Raw genomic sequence first — 20694 nt, 5'->3', positions numbered from 1 at the left:
AGTCTTCTCTGGGAAGGAAAGCACTGGGAGAAAGGAGAGATGGTGGCTTACAAGGACAGAGTGCAGATGTCATGAGATGTTCTGCTAACTTGTCAACCTGAAGTATGCTGACTGGGGAATGCACTAGTGAAAAGGGCTCCTGTTAGTGCAAGGGCCCTGCAAAACTGCTGGCTACACAAAATCAATGCCAAGTAGCAGTATCATGGAGCACGTGAGCTAAAACACCAACAATATCTCTATGTTACATCCATCGGTAATACATCCACTGTAATATTATTCACAAAGAGGAGAAAATCACAGCATAGACTAAGGGGAAAATAATCACATATGCCTTAAACCTTCAGACGACAGAATGGATTCCTAGGTTTATTGTTCTACTCCAGTATCAAACAGGTGATCGACTTGATCAGCACCCTACAACCCTCAAAGAGATAGATGAACACTAAACGGAGGATAACACATCATTCACAACACACCCATATCCATGTTAAGAAAAAGTGTTTTATTAATGAAAATGTATTATGTTCACACATACACTAAGTTATGTTTTTCAAATCCACTCTACTGTCACCATTCGAAATACAAAATACGCATGTGCAAAAGCATTCAAGTGTTGCAAGAAGGATGTGGTAGTACCTATTTCCAAAAATTTCACAACAGAGATACACTCCTTAGAAATGTGTATGCTCAATAGTATGGCATTGTAGGAAAGAGTTAGCTACCCTCTTTCAGTCATGTCAGGATTTCCTCATTTAAGCACATCAAGTCATACTCTAACGATTGCATGTAGGAAGGTACATTAGTAGTTTACTGGTCGGCTACCTCTTTTTCCTTAAAGAACAATTAGGAAAACCTCCTATTTCTAATATTGAGGGAGTTCTTTAGTGTCAATACATGCAGAAGTGTGTGCTCTGAACACCTATCGCATGGAATCTTAACACCAGTGTTATCAACCGTAAGCACCATCTCCACTGAGATGTACTTTCTATGTTATATATCACACGGTCCTCTTCCATGAAAAATTAGGTACGCATGAGTCCTACTTAATGGAGCAGGACATCTAGTATCTTCAACGTAGCAAGAATCAACAACATGGTCTTACACACCCAAGGGAAAAGAGAAATTTTCTGGAGTGATTTCAGGGGAAAACGCATTAATAATTCTTAGTCACAAATCTCAAATATGGTCAATGTAAGAAATTTTTAAAAATATTGAAATCCCTCATACATATGTGAAAGTTCATCCGCTAATCCATTCAACAGAATACCACATACATTTTTCTAAGTGTTTGATTTCTTTTTATATGACTATTTTCATACAGACTAATTTCTGAATAGACTGAATAATGTATTCCATTGGCTTGATCTCTGTAACATTTATTGGCATTTGATGTTTAGTTAGTTTTAAAGCATTGCTATTTTTCAATTTACTTTTATAACGCACTGTCTGGTGTTTACTCCAAATGTATACCAAAATGAAGGTCTTTCCACATTCATGATGTTCCAAGGGTTTGAAGCTAATATGCATTTTGAGATACTGAGTAAGCATTGAATTCCAGTTATAGGCTTGGCTATGTGCTTTAAATTTCACACTTTTACTCCTATAAAAAACTACAATGTTAAGTTGGGAGTCCCAACTGACAAGGCAGACACATTCTTATTTTTTTTTCATATTTTTAAAATTTATTCTACAGACAGAGATCACTAATAGGCAGAGAGGCAGGCAGAGAGGGAGAGAGGAGGAAGCAGGCTCACCACAGAGCAGAGGGCCCGATGTGGGACTTGATCCCATGACCCTGAGATCATGTCCTGAGCCGAAGGCAGAGGCTTTAACCCACTGCGCCACCCAGGCATCCCCATTCTTAGTATTTGTACACTTACTCTCCTGTATGAAATCTCCGATACAGAGTGAGGAGAGAGCTGTCCTTAGGCACTCTCTCACATTCATTACATTCATAATTTTCTCTGCAGTGTAAATTCTGTGACGTGCAGTAAGGATTGTGTGCCTGCTAGAGGTTTGGCCACATTATCCATCCGTTGTCTTTCCAGTATGAATTCTCTGTTTAGAAGGCGTGCATGCTTGACAAAGACCTTGCCACACTGGTTCTATTTCTGAAGTTATCATCTGATATAAATTCTCTCATAGGCATGAATGGGTGAGCACTCCTTAACCGATTTTTCTCACAATTTTTTCTTTCTTTCATCACGATTTTATTTATTTGACAGAGAGATGGAGAGAGAGCACAAGTAGTGAGGAGGGTCAGGCAGGAGGAGAGGGAGAAGCATGCTGCCTGCTGAGCAGGGAGTCCAATGAGGAGCTTGGTCCCAGGACCCTGGGATCATAACCTGAGCAGGAGTGAGCACCCTAACCGACTGAGCCACACAGGTGCTCCTTTTATTGCATTGTGTACACTGGTAAGCTTTCTATCTAGTATGAATTTTGATGATAATTAGTGAGGATTGAGTGATTATAAAGGTTTTGAAAATTTGTGATATTGATGTGGTTTCCCTCAAGTATGAATTCTGTGATATTGAATAAGGGCTGAGCTATGGTTAACGCGCTTGCCACATTCATGATATTAAGGTTTATCTCCAGTATGAATTCTGTGATGTTGAGTAAAGGTTGGGCTTTCATTAAAGGCTTTGCCACATTCTGGACATAAAGTTTCTCTCTAATATGAATTCTGTGATGTCAAGTAAGTTGTGAAGGATGGGTAATGGCCTTGCCACATTCTTCACATTGGTAAGGTTTTTCTCCAGTATGAATTCTGTGATGTCGAGTAAGGGTCCTGCTGTCAACAAAGGTCTTGCCACATTCCTGACATTGGTAATGTTTCTCTCCAGTGTGAATTCTGTGATGTCGAATTAAGGGGTGACCTGTGGTTAAAGGCCTTGCCACATTCTTGACATTGGTGAGGTTTTTCTCCAATATGAATTCTCTGATGTTGAGTAAGGCTTGAGCTTCAGTTAATAGCCTTCCCACATTCTTGATATTAATAGCGTTTTGCTTTAGTATGAGTTCTGTTATGTCGAGTGAGGTGTGAGTGCACGTTAAAGGCCTTGCCACATTCTTGACATTGGTAAGGTTTCTCTCCAGTATGAATTCTGTGATGTCGAACAAGGGCACCACTGTCAATAAAGGCCTTACCACATTCTTGACATTGGTAACGTTTCTCTCCAGTGTGACTTCTGTGATGTCGAATAAAGGGTGACCTGTGGTTAAAGACTTTGCCACATTCTTGACATTGGTAAGGTTTTTTTCCAATATGAATTTTCTGATGTTGAGTAAGCCTTGAGCTCCCATTAATGGCCTTCCCACATTCTTGATATTTATAGCGTTTTGCTCTAGCATGAGTTCTGCTGTGTCGACTGAGGTGTGAATTATTCTTAAAGGTCTTGCCACATTCCTGACACCGGTAAGGTTTTTCTCCACTATGAATTCTATGATGTTCAGTAAGTTTTGAGTGTGATTTAAAGACTTTGGCACTTTCATTACACTTGTAATTTTCCTCTCCAGTACAGATCTGCAAATGTCCATTTATTGATGAACAGTCCTTAAAGGTTTGACCACCTTCTTCACATTTGTATACTTTTCCTCTAGTACGCATTCGCTGATGTTGAGACAGTGTTGATTGGCAGTCAAAGGATTTACCACATTCCTTAAAGATGTAAGTTCCTATTCCCCTAGGAACTATGTCATTTCTTTTTAGACTTACTGACTGAGTAAACATGGTCCCTTGTTTATTAGAACTGAATGCATTTTTTCCCTCGTGAATTCTCTGATGATCACCAACACTGGAGGACTGGTTACATGATTTCCCACATTCATTATCTTTATAAGGATTGTCTCCCAAAAGTACACTGTTATGTATACTCAGGTTAGAGTTTGAATGAAAGCCTTCCCCATATTTATCACATTCATGATGGTTCTCTGCAAACCTAGCCCTGAGACATCTGTGAACACTGGAGCCCTGGTTCAATGTTTTCTGAGATTCAGTGCATTGAGCAATTCTGACTCCAGTGGAAACCCTCTGGTCATTCTGCAGGGTGGACTCCTCGGTGAAACCTGTCTCGTATGGATCCCACTGAGCACTTTCTTCTTCATTTCTAAATCTCTGATGATCAGAAATACTTGACTGAAAGTTCAGGCCAATCTTATCTTCCAAATGGCTCAAATTATTTTCAGCTTGGGCGATGTTACTTTCCAGATGTTCCGAACAGTCTGTCCACAAATCGCTATGATTGAATATTTGATTGGAGCTTGTGCTGAAAGAAACACACTGCTCTGCAGAAACAGTTGACTTAAAAAGCGAGGTTTTCCACAGCACTTTATTTCCTTCACCATTTGGGGCAGTGAGATTCTCATTAAGGGCAATTGCCTTGGTTTGCGTGTATCGTCCGGGATTTCTCTGATGCCCTTTACTCTCCCCATCACTGTCCCAGTCTGTGCTTAAGTGTAAAATCTCAACAGCACTATGTTTGTATCTGTGCATTGATACTTTCTGGAAAGAACCTTCTGTGCTCCACTTTAGCAGAAAACTCTGAGTATCATGTGAAGATAGAGCTGAAAGATACCAAATAAAAGTAAAACCATTACACTTACTACATTCAGAAGAATATACTGATGACTGCTAATATAAAAGCATCAAGTCAATCAGACAATGTCAGAAAAATGGCTGAGAAGGAGTCATCAGGACTTCATTTCTCCATGGACACATAAGATGGCACAGAACGTACTGAGCAAAGAGTCTAATAGAGAATTCTGCAGTATGGTCATGGTGTAGCACAAATCACTTTCCTGTATCTCTAACAATCAGAAAAAGGGTCACATGAGATCAAAACTAGCAGAACAATGGATACTGAAACATAAAACTGAACTGAACCAAATAGAGTGCAGTGAAAAATAGGAAGGTATCAACCACAGGATGAGCTGTTTGTCAGAAAAGATGAACACTGGCAGACCAAGAAGTAAATTAAGAATAACAGAGAAAAAAACGGACTAAAATGACTGGTGAAGAAGTGAAAGCAGACACAGTTTAACTGACTGTAGGAATCAAAGTAATTATAAAAGGCAACAATGGATAATCATTTCCCACAAATTGATACTAAAAAACAAGTGTACATTTCAAAAAAAGGTATAACCAATTTCCACTCCCTCTTTCAGAAAAGTCAAAAAAATCTCAACTGATCTGCAACCATGAAGCCGAATGATAGAGGAATAAAGGAAAAAATCCAACAAACAAAAATTGTGTGCCAGATGAATTCACTGGATATTCAAACAGACACTGAAGGAGAAAGGACTGCAAATCTCCTCAAACATTTCCAAGGAGTGATGATCAGGGAAACTAGCAGAACACTCTCTCTGTGGCACCAGCATTACCAGCTCATGCAAGCCAGACAAAGACACTACAAAGTTTACAAACTACTGCCTATGAGGAATATTCATTCAAAGCCCACAATAAATAGCAATCTGAATCAACAGCACATTTTCCCTTTTTACAAAAGATCACCAAGTGGGAAACAGTCCAGGAATTAAGGGCCCTCCAACATATAGAAAACTGTAAATTGAAGACTTCACAATAACAGAATGAAGATAAAAAATGACATGATTGGGGTGCCTGGGTGGCTCAGTGGGCTAAGGCCTCTACCTCTGGCTCAGTTCATGATCCCGGGGTCCTGGGATCAAGCCCTGCATCTGGCTTTCTGCTCAGCAAGAAGCCTGCTTCCTCCTCTCTCTGCCTACTTGTGATCTCTGTCATTTAAATAAATAAACTCTTAAAAAAAAAAGACATGATCATATTAAGTGAGGCAGAATACAAATATGGGCACACTGGACATGTCATGTTATAAACAAAGCAGAGAAAGAAGGAAACCTATTCAACCTTATGAACGCCACAGATGTATGAAAAGCTGCAAATTAACCTATTCAGTAGGGACAGTCTGCAAGCTTCTCCTTTATGATCAGCAGGTAATGAAGTGACCCCACCACTGCCGTTGAGTATAGTACTGGACACTCTGGCCAGAACAATTATGCAACCAAAAATAGAGTAAAGGAATATAAACTGAAGAAGAAACAGTAAAACTCTCTCTGTTCACACATGACATGATTATAGACCCTAAAAATCAGGCCGATTAAGTGTCTGCCTTGGGCTCAGGTCATGATCAGGGTCCTGGGATCAGGACCTGGGATGGAGCCCCACATAGGGCGCTCAGCTCACTGGGGAGCCTGCTTCATCCTCTCTACCTGCCTCTCTGCCTACGTGTGATGTCTGTCTGTCAAATAAATAAATAAAATCGTAAAAAAAAAATCCCTAAAAATCATCATTTTAATTTTATTTACTGTTTTGGTCATTTTTTGTATTGTTTATTTCTGCCAGTTTTTCCATTTCCCAATTTCTTCATGTTATACAATACAAAGTTAAGAAAAATGTTGTAAAAAAAAAAACAACAACTTAATTTCCACCAGAAGAACTAAAAAAGGAAGAAACTAGGATGAAAGTAGAGAAACAAAATAAAGAAAAATCTGAAATAAATAAAATACAAGATGAACACTAATGGAACACAGAAAATAATGCCCCTTTCAATCAATAAAATAAATAAAACTGGCAATGTGTAAGCTCCATAAACCAATATAATAATTAATGGGTTAATTTATGAAGAAAAAAAAAACAACTAGAGAATTCCTAAAAATGGACAAATTATAAAGACTTATTTACTAAACAAGAACCAAAGAAAAGGGAAATCTCCTTAGATCAATAGAAAGTATGAACGTTGAATTTGGAATCAAAACTCTACCAGCACAGAAAAGCCCAAGACCTAGGAATTTTGCTATTATTGATGGGGTCAATGAGTTTCCTAAATAAATCCTGTGATGCATGATTGTTCTCCCTCCGGTTTTGTTCAGACTCTGTATTTTTATATTTTCCCTTCCATATGACAAAGTCATTCTTCTGCTTCCAGCATACCCTTACATCAAACCTGTTTCTATTCTCGCTTACTGCATTGTTCATCTATGTCTGATTTTTATAATTTTTTAAAAAATATTTCCTTTATTTATTTGACAGAGAGTTCACAAGTAAGCAGAGAAGCAGGCAGAGAGAGAGGGGGAAGCAGGCTCCCTGCTGAGTAATGAGCCTGATGTGGGGCTCGATCCCAGGACCCTGAGATCAAGATCTCAGCAGAAATCAGGAGTCAGTGGCTTCCCCAAGTGAGCCACCAAGCACCCAATTATTTTTTAAACTCTTACCTCTGTGGTAAAGTTCTCACTATCCTTTTCTCAACCTTTTGAATATCCGTCTGATTGTTGACTTAAATTCTACGGTTACTGCTATCTGTTTCCCTTGTATCTTCTGCCCTGGTCTAATTTTTTTCTTTGGGATAAATTCTTTCATCTTGGCATTTGTCTAACTCTCTACCTTCCTCGGTCCATTAGAATAAAGTCAGTGATGTGTCCTGCTGTATCCTTTAGAACAGTGGTCTGCAGGGGCTCTCCTTGCCTGCTCCGGGCAGTGTTTGGTCCCTGGCCTGAATGTGGCCAGTTTGGACTAGGTGATCTCTGCTCGGATTGTGAAATGAGACCTGACATCAACTCCACCGGGACTGCAAACCTGCAGAATCTCTGCTCAGGAGATGTGATGTGGGCAGGGGCTGACCTTGCTGAGCCTGAGGGAAGCCTCACTGAGGACAGGCCCCTCAGATCACATGGGGTGGGGACTGTTGTAAGCAAGGCAGCCAGTCAGTGTCCCCACTGAGTGGGGCTCTGTTTTATCTACAGGACAGGAGAGGGATCCCATATTTTGGAAGCCACATGTCACTGAATGTTTCCTCTCAGGAATGTGCTCCTAGACTACTGAATACTCTCCCCACTGTGCACCCCAGGTGTTCTTCAGATGACTGTTTCTAAACTCGGTGCCTCCAGGTTGTTTACCAACCTTCTGTCTGGGAGCACCCCAGTGCTCTCCTGGTTCTATCCCATCCAAACCTGCTGATCATTAAACCTCCAGGCTTTAAGATATGCTGACTCCAGGAACTCATGAAATTCAGCCCTTTTCCCTTTCCAAGCCAATGGCTTTGGGAAACCTCCTTAGGCATCCCCTGAGTGCTCCTCTGTCATGACACCTAGTACACAGCTGGGGCTCCCTGCCCTCCACAGTGCTATACTCCTCTCCTCCCTAAACCATGTCTCCACATTATCTGCCATCTTCCATGTGGCCTCTCTCTTCTTTCACTTGGGAGTCTGTCCTGTCACTCCTCAGCCCAATGTCTGGTCATTTAGGATGACCTGACAGTTGCCTAGTGGCACTCATGACAGGACACATGAGTCTAGAATCCTCCTGCTCCATGGCCATTGCTTCTCCTGGGAATCCTTATTTATTTTCTTTTAAGATTTTATTTATTTATTCGAGAGAAGAGACACTGAGAGAGAGCATGAAAGGGGAGAAGGTCAGAGGGAGCTGACTCCCCATGGAGCAGAGAGCCCGATGCGTGACTCGATCCCAGGACCCTGGGATCATGACCTGAGCTGAAGGCAGTTGCTTAACCAACTGAGCCACCCGGGTGCCCAATGCTTATGGTTTTAATCCTGTTGAAACTCATAGGGATTTTATAAAACTGGTACACAAACCAACACATAAAAATTAGTTTTGTTTTTACACAACAAGGAACAATTCCCAAAACAGACACATCATACATTTTGAGCAAACCCCCTCCCCGCAAAAATTTCTTCCAATTTAATATAATGGTAGAGGTCAAACCAGAAAGAAGAAAAGTGTAATATACTGTGAAAGAATCAAAGAATGAATAACTAGGAAATGCATCCATGTTCCTTCACTGGAATATTTGAAAAACAATAAATATTGAAGCGATCTATAGAAAATGATATCTCTACCAAAACTTAAAAAGGCTAGTTTATCTGATGAAAGTTTTGCCATTCTGCCTTTCTCTTTTTTTATTTTTTTTAAAGATTTTTAAAACTTTATTTGATAGAGCGAGAGAGAGATCACAAGTAGGCAGAAAGACAGGCAGAGAGAGAGAGAGAGGAATCAGGCTCCCCACCAAGCAAAGTGCCTGATGTGGAGCTCAATCCCAGGACCCTGGGACCCTACCCTGAGCTGAAGGCAGAGTCTCAATTCACTCAGCCACCCTGGTGCCCCGCTACTCTGGTTTTGTTTGGACATCCATCTGCATGTATAAAATACAGTAAAAAGAAAGAAAAAAAAAAAGAATCACAATGAAAATACTGATCCCTCTCTGGAGATCGACCTGCCCCTGAATACTTCCAGATCTACTAACAAATACAGTTAACCAATGAATAACGTGCTTTTCATCAATAATGGTCCACTTACCCAGACAAGTTTATCTTGAGGACTCCAGTGCACTACAGTAAATGTCTTTTCCCTATGATTGCCTTATGTTCAATTTCCTCAAATTACTTCCTTATAAAACTATGGTATATACAGCAGACCACATACAAAGAATGGGAGGACTGATAACATGTTGTAGTTAATCCATCAAAGACCACAAATGAAAATGGACTTTTAGAACAGCATGGCAAATGTACTTCACCTTGTGCAAGAGCTCCCAGAACAGCAACAGTGGGATTCCCAGGAGTCCAAACAAGAATGGGGCCGGCATAATGCAATCAAGTACCGAAAGATCGAAAATTACCACCAGTAATACTTTATCAGGCAGAACTCTTTTCCACAGATGTAGAAATAAAGACATTCCCAAGACAAGACCTCTCTACGTTTACCAGTAGATCTATCCAAGGAGACAAACAGACTAAAAGAACCATTAAAGGAATATTCTCTCAAAGAAATAAAAGGAATTCTTCCCAGGAACTGTAATCACACAAGGACACAAAGCTCTCTGCTGAATAAATATGTAGACAATTACACCAACCTGCAGTGTTGTAATGAGATACCAGTCACGTTCATTTCTGCTACAGAGCATTGTTTTAAAAAAAAAAAAGGTATAAAAATCATTAAAGTAGGTCATAAAGTACACAACATAAAAGAATGTGTGACTGTTAACAAAGTGGGTGCAGGGATAGAAACAGGAGAAAGAATCTTCTATGTACCCAACACAGAGGTTGAAATGGTTTGTTTTACAACAATGTTGTTTTAAGGAATCTCTAAGGTAACCACAAGGAAAATACTCCCAGAAGAGAGAAAGGCAATGAGAAAGGTACCAAGGCATATCATGGGTTTTCATCTTACAATTACAGGTAAAATCTATCTTTCATATTTCATACCAAAACATGATACAGAAGTATAAAATGTTTGAAAATTACTTTGAATTCAAAACAGTCTTTCTCTCATGCAGAGAGAATAAAAATTCACCCACAAATACATGGTGAAAAGAATTCTATGTTGACAACAAATCACCTAGACACAGTACAGCATTCACTGACCACTCACCAAGGAGACAAAAAGTAGGGGTCACACAGTATGTATGTGTGACATACAAACACAAGACAAAGACACACAAAATTTATCAGCAAAAAGAATGAAGGTCATTCTTTTTTGAGGCATACTTCGATGGTCTTGAAATATACTGAGCTGAAAAATTCTCTTTCTATAACAACATACACAGATAAAACCAAATCTACACCTAGCTAATTTTCTGGAATGAGCCAGACAGAAGCAGCACATTATTAGGAAATAACCATACCAGACTAAGACAAAACTTGACCCACGAAATTCTAAATAAAACATTGATGTATGACAGAAAAGGAAAACTTCAATATAACCATAATTTAAAACTGTGTCCATGTACCCATGAAAAACAAGCATTTGATTGGCATGTCTTCATGGACTATAGCATCATAAATAATTCTCATTAAAATCAATCACAAAATGCTATAAATGAAAATTTTATGAGCAATTAAAAGACTTGAAAGAAATACTAGGTTATTAATACACTCCTCCTCCTGCACAAATTGTAACCCTGTAATTCATTCTGTAAGACAGAGGAAACAAACAACATCTTCTTTTCTCAGTAAATAAACACTGTGAAAGTTGAAAAATATGCTGAGACACTGTATATTAAATTAATATTTGGGGTTAAATTCTGATACATTCTGAGAAATGTGGAAGAAAAAGTTCATTATTTATTTACCAGAAATAACATCACAGTATTGAAAAGATGATTTTCCAAACATTGGGATTTGGGGTACCCGTGGGGTTCAATTAGTTAAGCAGCTTCCTTCAGTTCAGGTCATGAGCTCAGGGTTCTGGGATCCAGCCCCACACTGGACTCCCTGCTCAGCAGGGAGTCTGCTTCTCCCTCTTCTTTTGCCCTTTCCCTACTCACTTTTTCTCTCTCTCTGTTTCTCAAATAAAATTTTTAAACAAAATATATGGGAATTTTACTAACAGTCTAACTCACTTCTTAAAAAGCACATGCACATGTCATATCAGGATATTTGATGTACAAAATATTGAGCTAAATCACTTATAGAATTAACCAGAAAGTGAAAACACATATGACAAAGTCACAAGAAGTTCACAGAAGACAGAATCATGATGAAATTATCAAAAAATGAAGTAATAAATGAGACTTTATTAAAGGCTACAAGTTCAAGTTCTAAATGTGCTAGTTCCCCAGTAGCATTTGTTATGTGGGAAATATAAAAAACAAAGAGAGACATTATTACACTATTTCACCACTGAGGAACCAAACTCAGAGTGGAAATAACTGTATGTAAAAAAAAAAAAAAAAGAAAAAGAAAGAAAGAATAAGAAAAAAGAACATTTGAAGGTAAATAAAGCAGTACATTTTCTCATTTTAGGGCGGTGCTTTGTTAACTGATGAAGTTACTGAAGCCTCTGTAACATTAGAAAGTATAAGCCAGAGAACATTAGAAATCTGTCTCAAGTGTTCTGGAAATTTCTGCACCAAACCCCCTGACCTACTTGTCTCATGATGAAAACCAGAATTTACAAAGACTTTAGCATAGAGGTGTTCAGAAATACGATGACTTCCCCAGGGTCCTCATAGCAATGGAGGGAGATTAAGGAGGCCTTCCCCTCCAATTATATGATGATTATATGCTGGATCATCACTGGAGCTGAAGAAAGAGTCCCTAGAGAATGAAAGAGCTTGATAATGCTGGAGAGCAGATGTCCCCTCTGGGAGAGAGAGAGAAAGAGAGAGAGGAAACTGGGCATGTCTCCAACTGATTTTCATTCAAGGAAAGCTACCAGAACCACATTTTAAGGTCTACCTTCCTCCTTAAGACTTGGACCTCCCCTGTCATCTGCCTCATTCTTTCCCACCTACCTGGAGAGAAGCCTCTGGACTCCTTTCTCTTCACATCCCAGAGCTGCTTCTCTTGCTCCAAAAACATGATCAGGTCTGGCTTTGACAGGAGGAGACCTGTTTACGAGGAAAAAGGAAAACGACTATTGCTGCCGGTTCTAACTTCCCATGAGTCTTGTGTTCAGTGGAGTAGAGACAGTATTAGACAATTTTAGAAAATGGTTTCCCAAAAGCTGTTGCCCAAAAGTCCATTTAGAACACACTGGAGGCATTTCCAATGTTCACATCCTGATCTCCACTTCCAAGTAGCAGACATAAGAAGAAGGGTAAATTTCAGTTTCAGATGTAAGCAGCACCATTCTATGTCACTCAATGTTGAGAACTGCCACTCATCTTCACAAGCCATGATGTTACCTCGAGGAAGTAGAAGCTGACGCTGAAAAGGAAACATCATGAAGATTTGTCTCTCCATCCACAGACCCCTACTTTTTTCCCTTTCTGCCTGGATCTGGAATCCAGTCATTCCAAGAGAAATCTCCCAAGAGGCAGTCTTCCCAGGAAGGAACAAAACCCTGTGTGGGGCTTTAGAAACCTGGAAGGAGTCTTCCTCACCCAAGAAATGGAGATGTCCATAGTTCTCTAACATCACATCCCTGTACAGTTGCCGCTGAGTGTGGGTCAGGCGTCCCCACTCCTCCTCGGAGAATTCTATGGCCACATCCCTGAAGGTCAGCAGTCCCTGTAACAAATAACACAGTCACCAAGTGACCAGTGACAAACTGTGCCCCTAAGATGGTCCCTAAGATGAAGAGAAAATTAGTGTCACCAGCTAGAACCAGACCTGACCTTTTCATCTCCGTGATAGGAGTATGGGAAGAAAGAAAACCTATGGGGCAGGGTGCTGCCTGGTTGAGAACTTTCACTCCTTTCACTCTCAGAAGTCAACTCTATCTACTACACAGAGGTGACAGCCCTCCTTGTCCAGTGCAAAGTGTTGGGTTATGGGAGAGGAACCAATGGTCAAGCAATTCTAGACATGTTTCTGATGTGAAATATTGGGGTTATGGAGTGAATGATGAAGGGATTGTTGAGATACCCATGGTACAAACACTTGTCCTAATGCAAGGGAAGAGCAAAGTTGTGAGCAGTGACTGGTTCTATGCGTTCAGATGGGGAGGGGGTGAGGGATAGCAGGAGGCTCTAAGGAATTTGGAAGCAAGTTTCCAGGACCCTCAGGGCCTCCCAGCTGGTGTTTTGATGAGGCCACTCACTGTTTAGTTAACACTTTAGTCAGGAGACCCTCCAAATATCTATCAGAAAGCCACAAGCTTGAAGGATGGTGGGTAAGCTACATTTGGGGAATAGAGTTCAAGTTAGTTTCCAAAGCAATTTTCATCTGTTAAAGTGGAATTACAGGGACGCCTGAGTGGCTCAGTTGGTTAAGCGGCTGCCTTCGGCTCAGGTCATGATCCCAGCATCCTGGGATGGAGTCCCACATCAGGCTTCTTGCTTGGCGGGGAGCCTGCTTCTCCCTCTGCCTCTGCCTGCCACTCTGTCTGCCTGTGCTTGCTCTCGCTTCTCTATGACAAATAAATAAATAAAATCTTTAAAAAAAAATAAAGTGGAATTACAAGATCCTGGAGGTCTACTGTCAAGCTAAGGGTGCTATTTGCATCCAACAAAATATTAACCTTGAGGCAGTTGTGAGTTCCCTGGGGAATGTCCCACTCTTGTCTTTCTCAGGTATTTTTCAAGAGATTGGAAGCTGAAGGAAACTGAATTTTATCCACACCTCTTTTGACTTTGTTTTCCTCCTCAGAAACTATAAGCAAGGGGGAACCAGATAGTTCAGTTGCTCAGGGTCTGCCTTCAGCTCAGGTCATGATCCCAGACTCCTGGGGTGGAACCCTCAGTTGGGCTCCCCACTCAATGGGGAATCTGCTTCTCCTTCTTTCCCTGTCCTCACTCATGTGCTCTGTCTCACAACTGAGAAAATGTGTAAAAGAAAGAATGAAAGAAAGAACGAACCTACAAGCAAGCGAAACACAGAAAAAAGAAGTTTACACCTGAAATGGGACAGTTCCTTCATATTCCTCAGTATCCTATGTTCCTTACAAATGACAGGAGGGAAAACAGGAACATTTCAGGGGAGGATCTGGCAGACAGCACCAAGCCAATAAAAGAAGTTCCCATCAGCTGAATGGAAACAAACGTTTATCAGTGCCAAATGCACATCAAAGGACACATCATCACTGGAGTTTCCATTGGACTGAAAACAGGAATTCAGAATATAAATCTGATTTTGGAAATACAGTAGATATACCTAAACAACTGAATCACTGTAAGATTTGTAGAGGCTGCTTTTAGGCAAGGAGGCTTGAGCAAAGGAGTGGAGGAAGGGTCCCAGTGTCCCCTTGGCTGAGTCCAGACAGGCACAGCAGGGGACCCACCTCAAAATTCCCAAGAGCCTAAGAATCAATGGGCTTCTGACAACCAGGTACAGTGAGCAAAAAGGAGCAAGTTCCTCATTCCCCAGAACTCCTCACCTTCCTTCCCCCTTTAAGGAACAACCACCCCCCCCTCCCACCCCTTGCAGACAGGCTCTCCTATGCTGTCCTGCCTGCTCATCTCTTTGGTCTTCAGGAAACTTCCACTGCCTTTGTTCTGCCTCAGGGAATTCTGGCAGTGGTGCGGGACAGGCTTCAGGCTGATCAAGGACCCATGTCTGGGGCCCCAAACGACTGACAGAGTAGACTACACTGAGACAGCAGAGCGTCCCTGTGCTAGTAATACTTAGTTTACTCCTTTATTTTCTTTTAATTTTTAAGATTTATTTTAATTTTCATCTTCTTTAAATATTCTGTTTATAGGGGCACCTGGATGGCTCAGTCAGAGGGCATCAGCCTTCTACTCAGGGCAAGACACAAGGTCCTGGGATGGACTCCTACATTGAGGTGGTGGGGGAGTGTCTTTACTCAGTGGGGAGCCTTCTACCTCTGCCCCTAACACACCCTATTTGTGCTCTCACTCTTTTGCTTACAAATAAAACTTTTTACAAAGATTGTATTTATTTCAACAAGAGTCAAGTGAGAGAACACAAGTAGCAGAACAGGAGAAGGAGAGAGAGAAGCAGGATCCCTGCCCACCTGGGAGCCTGATGTGGGGCTGGACCCCAGGACAATGAGATCATGACCAGAGCTGGAAGCAGAGGCTTAACCCACTGAGCCACCCAAGTACCACAATAAATAAAATTTTGAAAAAAAAAAAGTATTCTATTTATTTCAAAAGGAGCAAGAGAGAGACCACAAACAGGGAGTAAAACAGAGGGGGAGGAAGAAGCAGGATCCCTGCCGACCTGGGACCCCAACGAACCTGGATCTAAGTCCCCAGGATAACGACCTGAGGTTGAGGCAAAAAGCAGACTCTTAACTAACTGAACCATCCTCACTCCCCAAGACAGACTTATATTTTAGAGGAGGTCGGGAAGGGCAGGAGAGGAGTAAAAAGAATGTTAAAGGGACTCCCCTCTGGGCACAGAGCCTAAGCGGGGATACCAGACCAGGACCCTGAGATCCCGACCTGAGCGGCAATGGACAGTCAAACCTTAGTTGACTGAGGCCCCAGGCACCCTCTTCTAGTGCATTTTAGTAGAATATCTCTCTCACGTGCTAAAGATGGACACACACACACCCTTTCTTAGAATGAGACGTTTCCAAGTTTTTCTGGACTCATACCCACCGAGCTCTTATCTGCATTTCCTTCCTCCCCGGCTGCACACAACTGATCGAGAATTCAGATGAGCCCGAATGAGAAATTATTTCCCTCCCTGATATCCCAGGACCAGACCTCATCAGCCATAAGAATTTAGGACTCGACACCTTCCCCTCTGGATCTGCCACCAATGGAGTATTGTCACTCCTCGAGAGACTTTAATTCAAAGTGACAATGGCTGATGCCCTAGCCAGGTTGGGGACAAAGGACAGAAGGCTCTGAGACATAGAGAAGCATTCTAAAGATCTAACCAGGAGTACACTTCTGACCAGATCTTAAAAACAGGTGAACGCAGAAGTGAGAAGCACCCGCACTAGAGGCATCTGCATCTGCAGCTTCTAAACGCGAGGGTCTGTGGAGAAACAGAGGACACGGCTCCGCGGGGACACCAGGCTCACCTGAGAACCGGCCATTTCTGCCTTCACCTCCACCTATAGATTTCGTCCTCACGAGGGATCTGTGGGGAAATCACAGCTGCATCAGGAGAAAATGCCCTGAAATCCACCAACAGAGCTTCTTGCCCTCACACCGCTCGCCCACGGGCAGGACTCATGCAGAAAAGGCCCAACTTCCCAGTCCTTTGTGTCCGGAGCAGCTCAGAAACTGTGTGCTCCCAGGAGGACACCCATCTCTGCATTTTCCTCCCCTGCTTTGTGGGGAGGGAGGGGGGAGGGAGGGGTCCCCTGCCCCTGCCACTCACAACTTCAGCGTCAGCATCAGAACTGCGGGCTGCAGGGACCCGACCCTCCCAGACCTTATCACCTCTCCCGGACCAAAGCTGAAAATTTACTCTCAGAAAACCACCAAAAGCCCTCGGGCCACCCACCCACCCACCCAGGCTCACAGAATCACCTGCGCCCTTAATTAACACAACAGTGTCGTTTTCGCCCAAACCAACTAACAGAATCTGAGGGGGAGGCCCGCAGAGAATATTCTTTCTGAAACTCCACAGGTGACCCTGCTGGGAGGGAACTGGGGAGGTGACCTGGCCAACTAGGGGAACCAAGGCTGGGGCTGGAAGCAGAGTTGAGCCCTGCCTTCCCACCATCAGAGTTTCTGGAGACTGACACCTTCTTCCTCTTTCTGCTACACAGAGGGAGACAGCTTACACACTTATAAATGCAAATGTCTCTTTCAAAGTAAACACAGGATTTCAGTGTTTTTCCTTTATCTTCCTTGATTCAAAATAACTGACCCAAAAATAATGTTCAGGCTAAGGAGACATATTTTCAGGTGACTATTTCCCTTCAGTAGGTAAGTGTTTCTGTTCATAAGGACCTGCCACACAGTCTTCCACACTGCATGTTCTTTTTACTTTCCCATCAGCGATATGAGAATTCTAACTCAGCATTCTCAGGAAAATTGGGTGTTGTCATTTTTCTTTATTTTAGCCATTCCAGAAAACACTGAGTGGTTTCTCACTGTAAACTATGCAGTCTTCTTACAACAGCTGTCTTGGTCACTGAAATGAAAACCACTTGGAAGGCATCAGGTTGAACAAACATAAAAGCAATTAATGCTTCAGTGGGAAGCATTAATAAATAACCTTTCTCTTCTCCACAGACCTCTTCTCTCTTCTCAGCCCTTTGATTAGGAACCTGGTTCTTAGAATATAAGTGAGGTTTGGTGTGTGAGGTGCAGAGCTGATGACCAAGAAAGGATTCTTTAGACATTTTTGGTGCAAAATGGTGGTTTATTGAAGCACAGGGACAGGACCTCGGGCAGAAAGAGCTGCTGCCCTGGGGCTGTGAGGAGTGGTTCGTTATATACTCGCCAGTTGGGAGGGGGTCAGGGATGGTGTAAGTCTCTAAGGAGTTTTGGATGCAAGGTTTCCAGGACCTTGAGGAGCTAGGTATTATTGGGGAAAAGGTTATTCATTATTGGTAATAAAACCTTTGTTGTGAGACCCTTTAGATGTATGTCAGTGGGCCGTATGCTTGGGAATGATTGTCAACATGTATCTTGGAGCATTTAGAGATAAAGTTTACAAGGAATAGTTAGAGTAGACTTCCAGGATCCTGGTTGGGGTAGGATTGTCAGGCTAGGATTGCCCTTTGCCCTTAGCAAAGCCTGAACGTGGAGTTTGTTGAGTCCCTAAAGGAGAGTCGCTCTGCCTGTATCAAGGGCTTGTCAGTGGGTAAGGAAATTGAGTAATTTTGATTTTGCCTCTGCTTCCTATAAGGACCTATTTAGAAACTGTCCCTGCTCCCCTTCCCCCAGGGGATTTACTTGGAGACATGTCCCAGAAACCAGCTTCAGGTAACAAAGCCCAGATACAAAGGTGGGTCAGGGACAGGTGGAGACATCGATGGGGGGGGGGATGCATACTGTCTCCCTGGTTACCAAGGAGTATGGGGCCCACCCTTTGGGAGCCTTTTTGGTTCCAATTCCAATCAAGGTGTAATAGGCTGGTTCAAATGTCTACTAGGGTAAATTGTAACTCAGTTGGTCACCTAGCATCACTGTGGAGTTTCCTGTGTGTGTTACAATCTCATTGGCCACCTGTGCATGGCCAGGCCCAACCTCATGGCCTTTGCCCTTAAAAGCTAGTCTGTAAAGCAATGAAGGGTCGCCTTCTCTTGTAAGAGGTGCGGCTTCAAGCGTTGGGTTAGATTCTTGATGCTTGGTGTGAAATAAAGCTTTGCTTGACCTTCGCTTTGTATCAGTCTCACTCCTTTAATCATGGACCCATTATTGGGTCCATAACATATGGGGGCTCCGTCCAGGATTAAACGACGAGAACTGAGCCAGCATCAGAATTTCTGGGAAAAGCCTCGAGGTAAGATCTCACAGATTTTACTCTGTGGGATCCGCCGATCGGTTGGTCTGTCTGGGTGGAGCTCCGGGTATAGACCACTGGGGTGAAGCCGGACGTGGCCATGCTCCTCAGGGCTGGAGAGGATGCGGGGACGCCCCTTTCCTCCACTGGTAGATCACCAGGGGGTTCGAGTCCCCCTAGGCGGTCACTTAAGGTCTTGGGGTTCGAGTCCCCCAGGTAGTCACCAGGGGTTTGAGTCCCCCTAGGTGGCCAGGGGGTTCGAGTCCCCCTGGACGGCCAGAAGATAAAAAGTCCCCACCGGTGGCAGGTTCTGGATAAGATCTGCTGGGCCTGTGGTTGTCTTTGTTTTGTCTTTTTGTTGTCTGCTGTGCTGTGCTGTTGTGTTTAAAGGAATGGGGCAAACAGAGTGAGGAATTCTGACTTTCAAATGGCTATAACTGAAGCCAACTGGGGTTAGTCTAACTCGAGACAGGGACTTAAGGAATATTCCCAAGCAGCTGCTGAAACAACTTTGTTTCGGGGACATTCCTTGCCCTCTCTGGCCCGACGGAGACTGCCTAGCCTCTCCCCCTTGCTGGCGGGAAAGCAAGGTGTGTGCTCCTCTCTTGGAGCTGATTAGCCCTAGAATTGGGAACCCTTTCTTTGCCTTTTGGTGACACTTTCTTCTGTTTTTCACTGTCGGAAAACAAGAAGAGCACTCCTAGGCCTAACACCCCCATTCCGGATCTTCCCACCTGGGCCTCAGGTAAACATTCGAAATGGAGTGGGTCCAGGTGGAACATAAATCAGTATTTGAACTAAGTTAAGCTTGTTTGGTTGATTAGGATAAACATGATGAAGTTCTAGAACCTAGGTGAGGTTTGGTGGGCTGAGGTCCGGAGCCGATGACCAAGAAAGAATTCTTGAGACATCTTTGGTGCAAAATGGTGGTTTATTAAAGCACGGGACAGGACCTGTGGGCAGGAAGAGCTGCTGCCCCGGGTTGTGAGGGATGGCAGGTTATGTACCCTGCTGTTGGGGGAAGGTGAGGGGAAGGGAGGTTTCAGTGGAGTTTTCATATGCTAAAGAGGGCCTACAAGGTGCCAGGATGTTCCAGGCCTGCCGGAGGCCTTGCCCTTTCTGCTGGATCAATGTTGTCTTTAGACCAGCCATTAACATTAAGATCTTTGGGAGACTTTTTGGTGGGGTCTCACAATCCTGCTATCAATCGTCTTTGTTAGTGAGATTTAGGACATTTGTAAGCCAAGGGAGACTCCTGTCTAGCAGGATTGTGAGCTCTGCAAGTTAACTATTTGCTTATTGTTCATGGCAGCCCTGAGGGATGCTACACTTATGGAGGGGAAAGGGTGAAGAGGGGGTGCAAGGCGCCAGCTTTTGCTTTGTCCTCAGCCAGCCTCCTGCTCCCTCATCAAACATGTCTTTTGAGTTAACAATAGTAAATGTGAAACTCCAGAGTTTTTACTTAAGGTCAAAAAAAATCTGTCCATGAAAAAATGTTCATCATCACTAGCCATCAGAGAGATTCAAATTAAAACTACATTGAGATATTGCCTTACACCAGTTAGAATGGCCAACATTAGCAAGACAGGAAACAACATGTGTTGGAGAGGATGTGGAGAAAGGGGAACCCTCTTAAACTGTTGGTGGGAATGCAAGTTGGTGCAGCCTCTTTGGAGAACAGTGTGGAGATTCCTCAAGAAATTAAAAATAGAGCTTCCCTATGACCCTGCCATTGCACTCCTGGGTATTTACCCCAAAGATACAGATGTCATGAAAAGAAGGGCCATCTGTACCCCAATGTTTATAGCAGCAATGGCCACGGTCGCCAAACTGGAAAGAACCAAGAAGCCCTTCAATGGATAAATGGATAAGGAAGATGTGGTC

The 20694-nt window shown here is 42.7% G+C and overlaps 1 protein-coding gene across 1 annotated transcript; it reads right to left on the bottom strand.

Moving 5' to 3' along the window:
• Positions 1-374: 374 nt before the first annotated feature.
• LOC132005839 (zinc finger protein 43-like) lies at positions 375-4492 on the bottom strand. Its single transcript, XM_059383353.1, has 2 exons — positions 3148-4492; positions 375-442 (listed from the first exon to the last, which is right to left on the bottom strand). Exons 1-2 carry the CDS (start codon positions 4490-4492, stop codon positions 375-377), a joined length of 1413 nt encoding a protein of 470 aa, XP_059239336.1.
• Between the last annotated feature and the right edge of the window lie 16202 nt (positions 4493-20694).

The sequence above is a fragment of the Mustela nigripes genome, chromosome 17 (genome assembly GCF_022355385.1).
Source record: "Mustela nigripes isolate SB6536 chromosome 17, MUSNIG.SB6536, whole genome shotgun sequence".
NCBI classification, from domain to species: domain Eukaryota; kingdom Metazoa; phylum Chordata; class Mammalia; order Carnivora; family Mustelidae; genus Mustela; species Mustela nigripes.
This window is presented reverse-complemented; position numbering and strand designations above follow the sequence as displayed.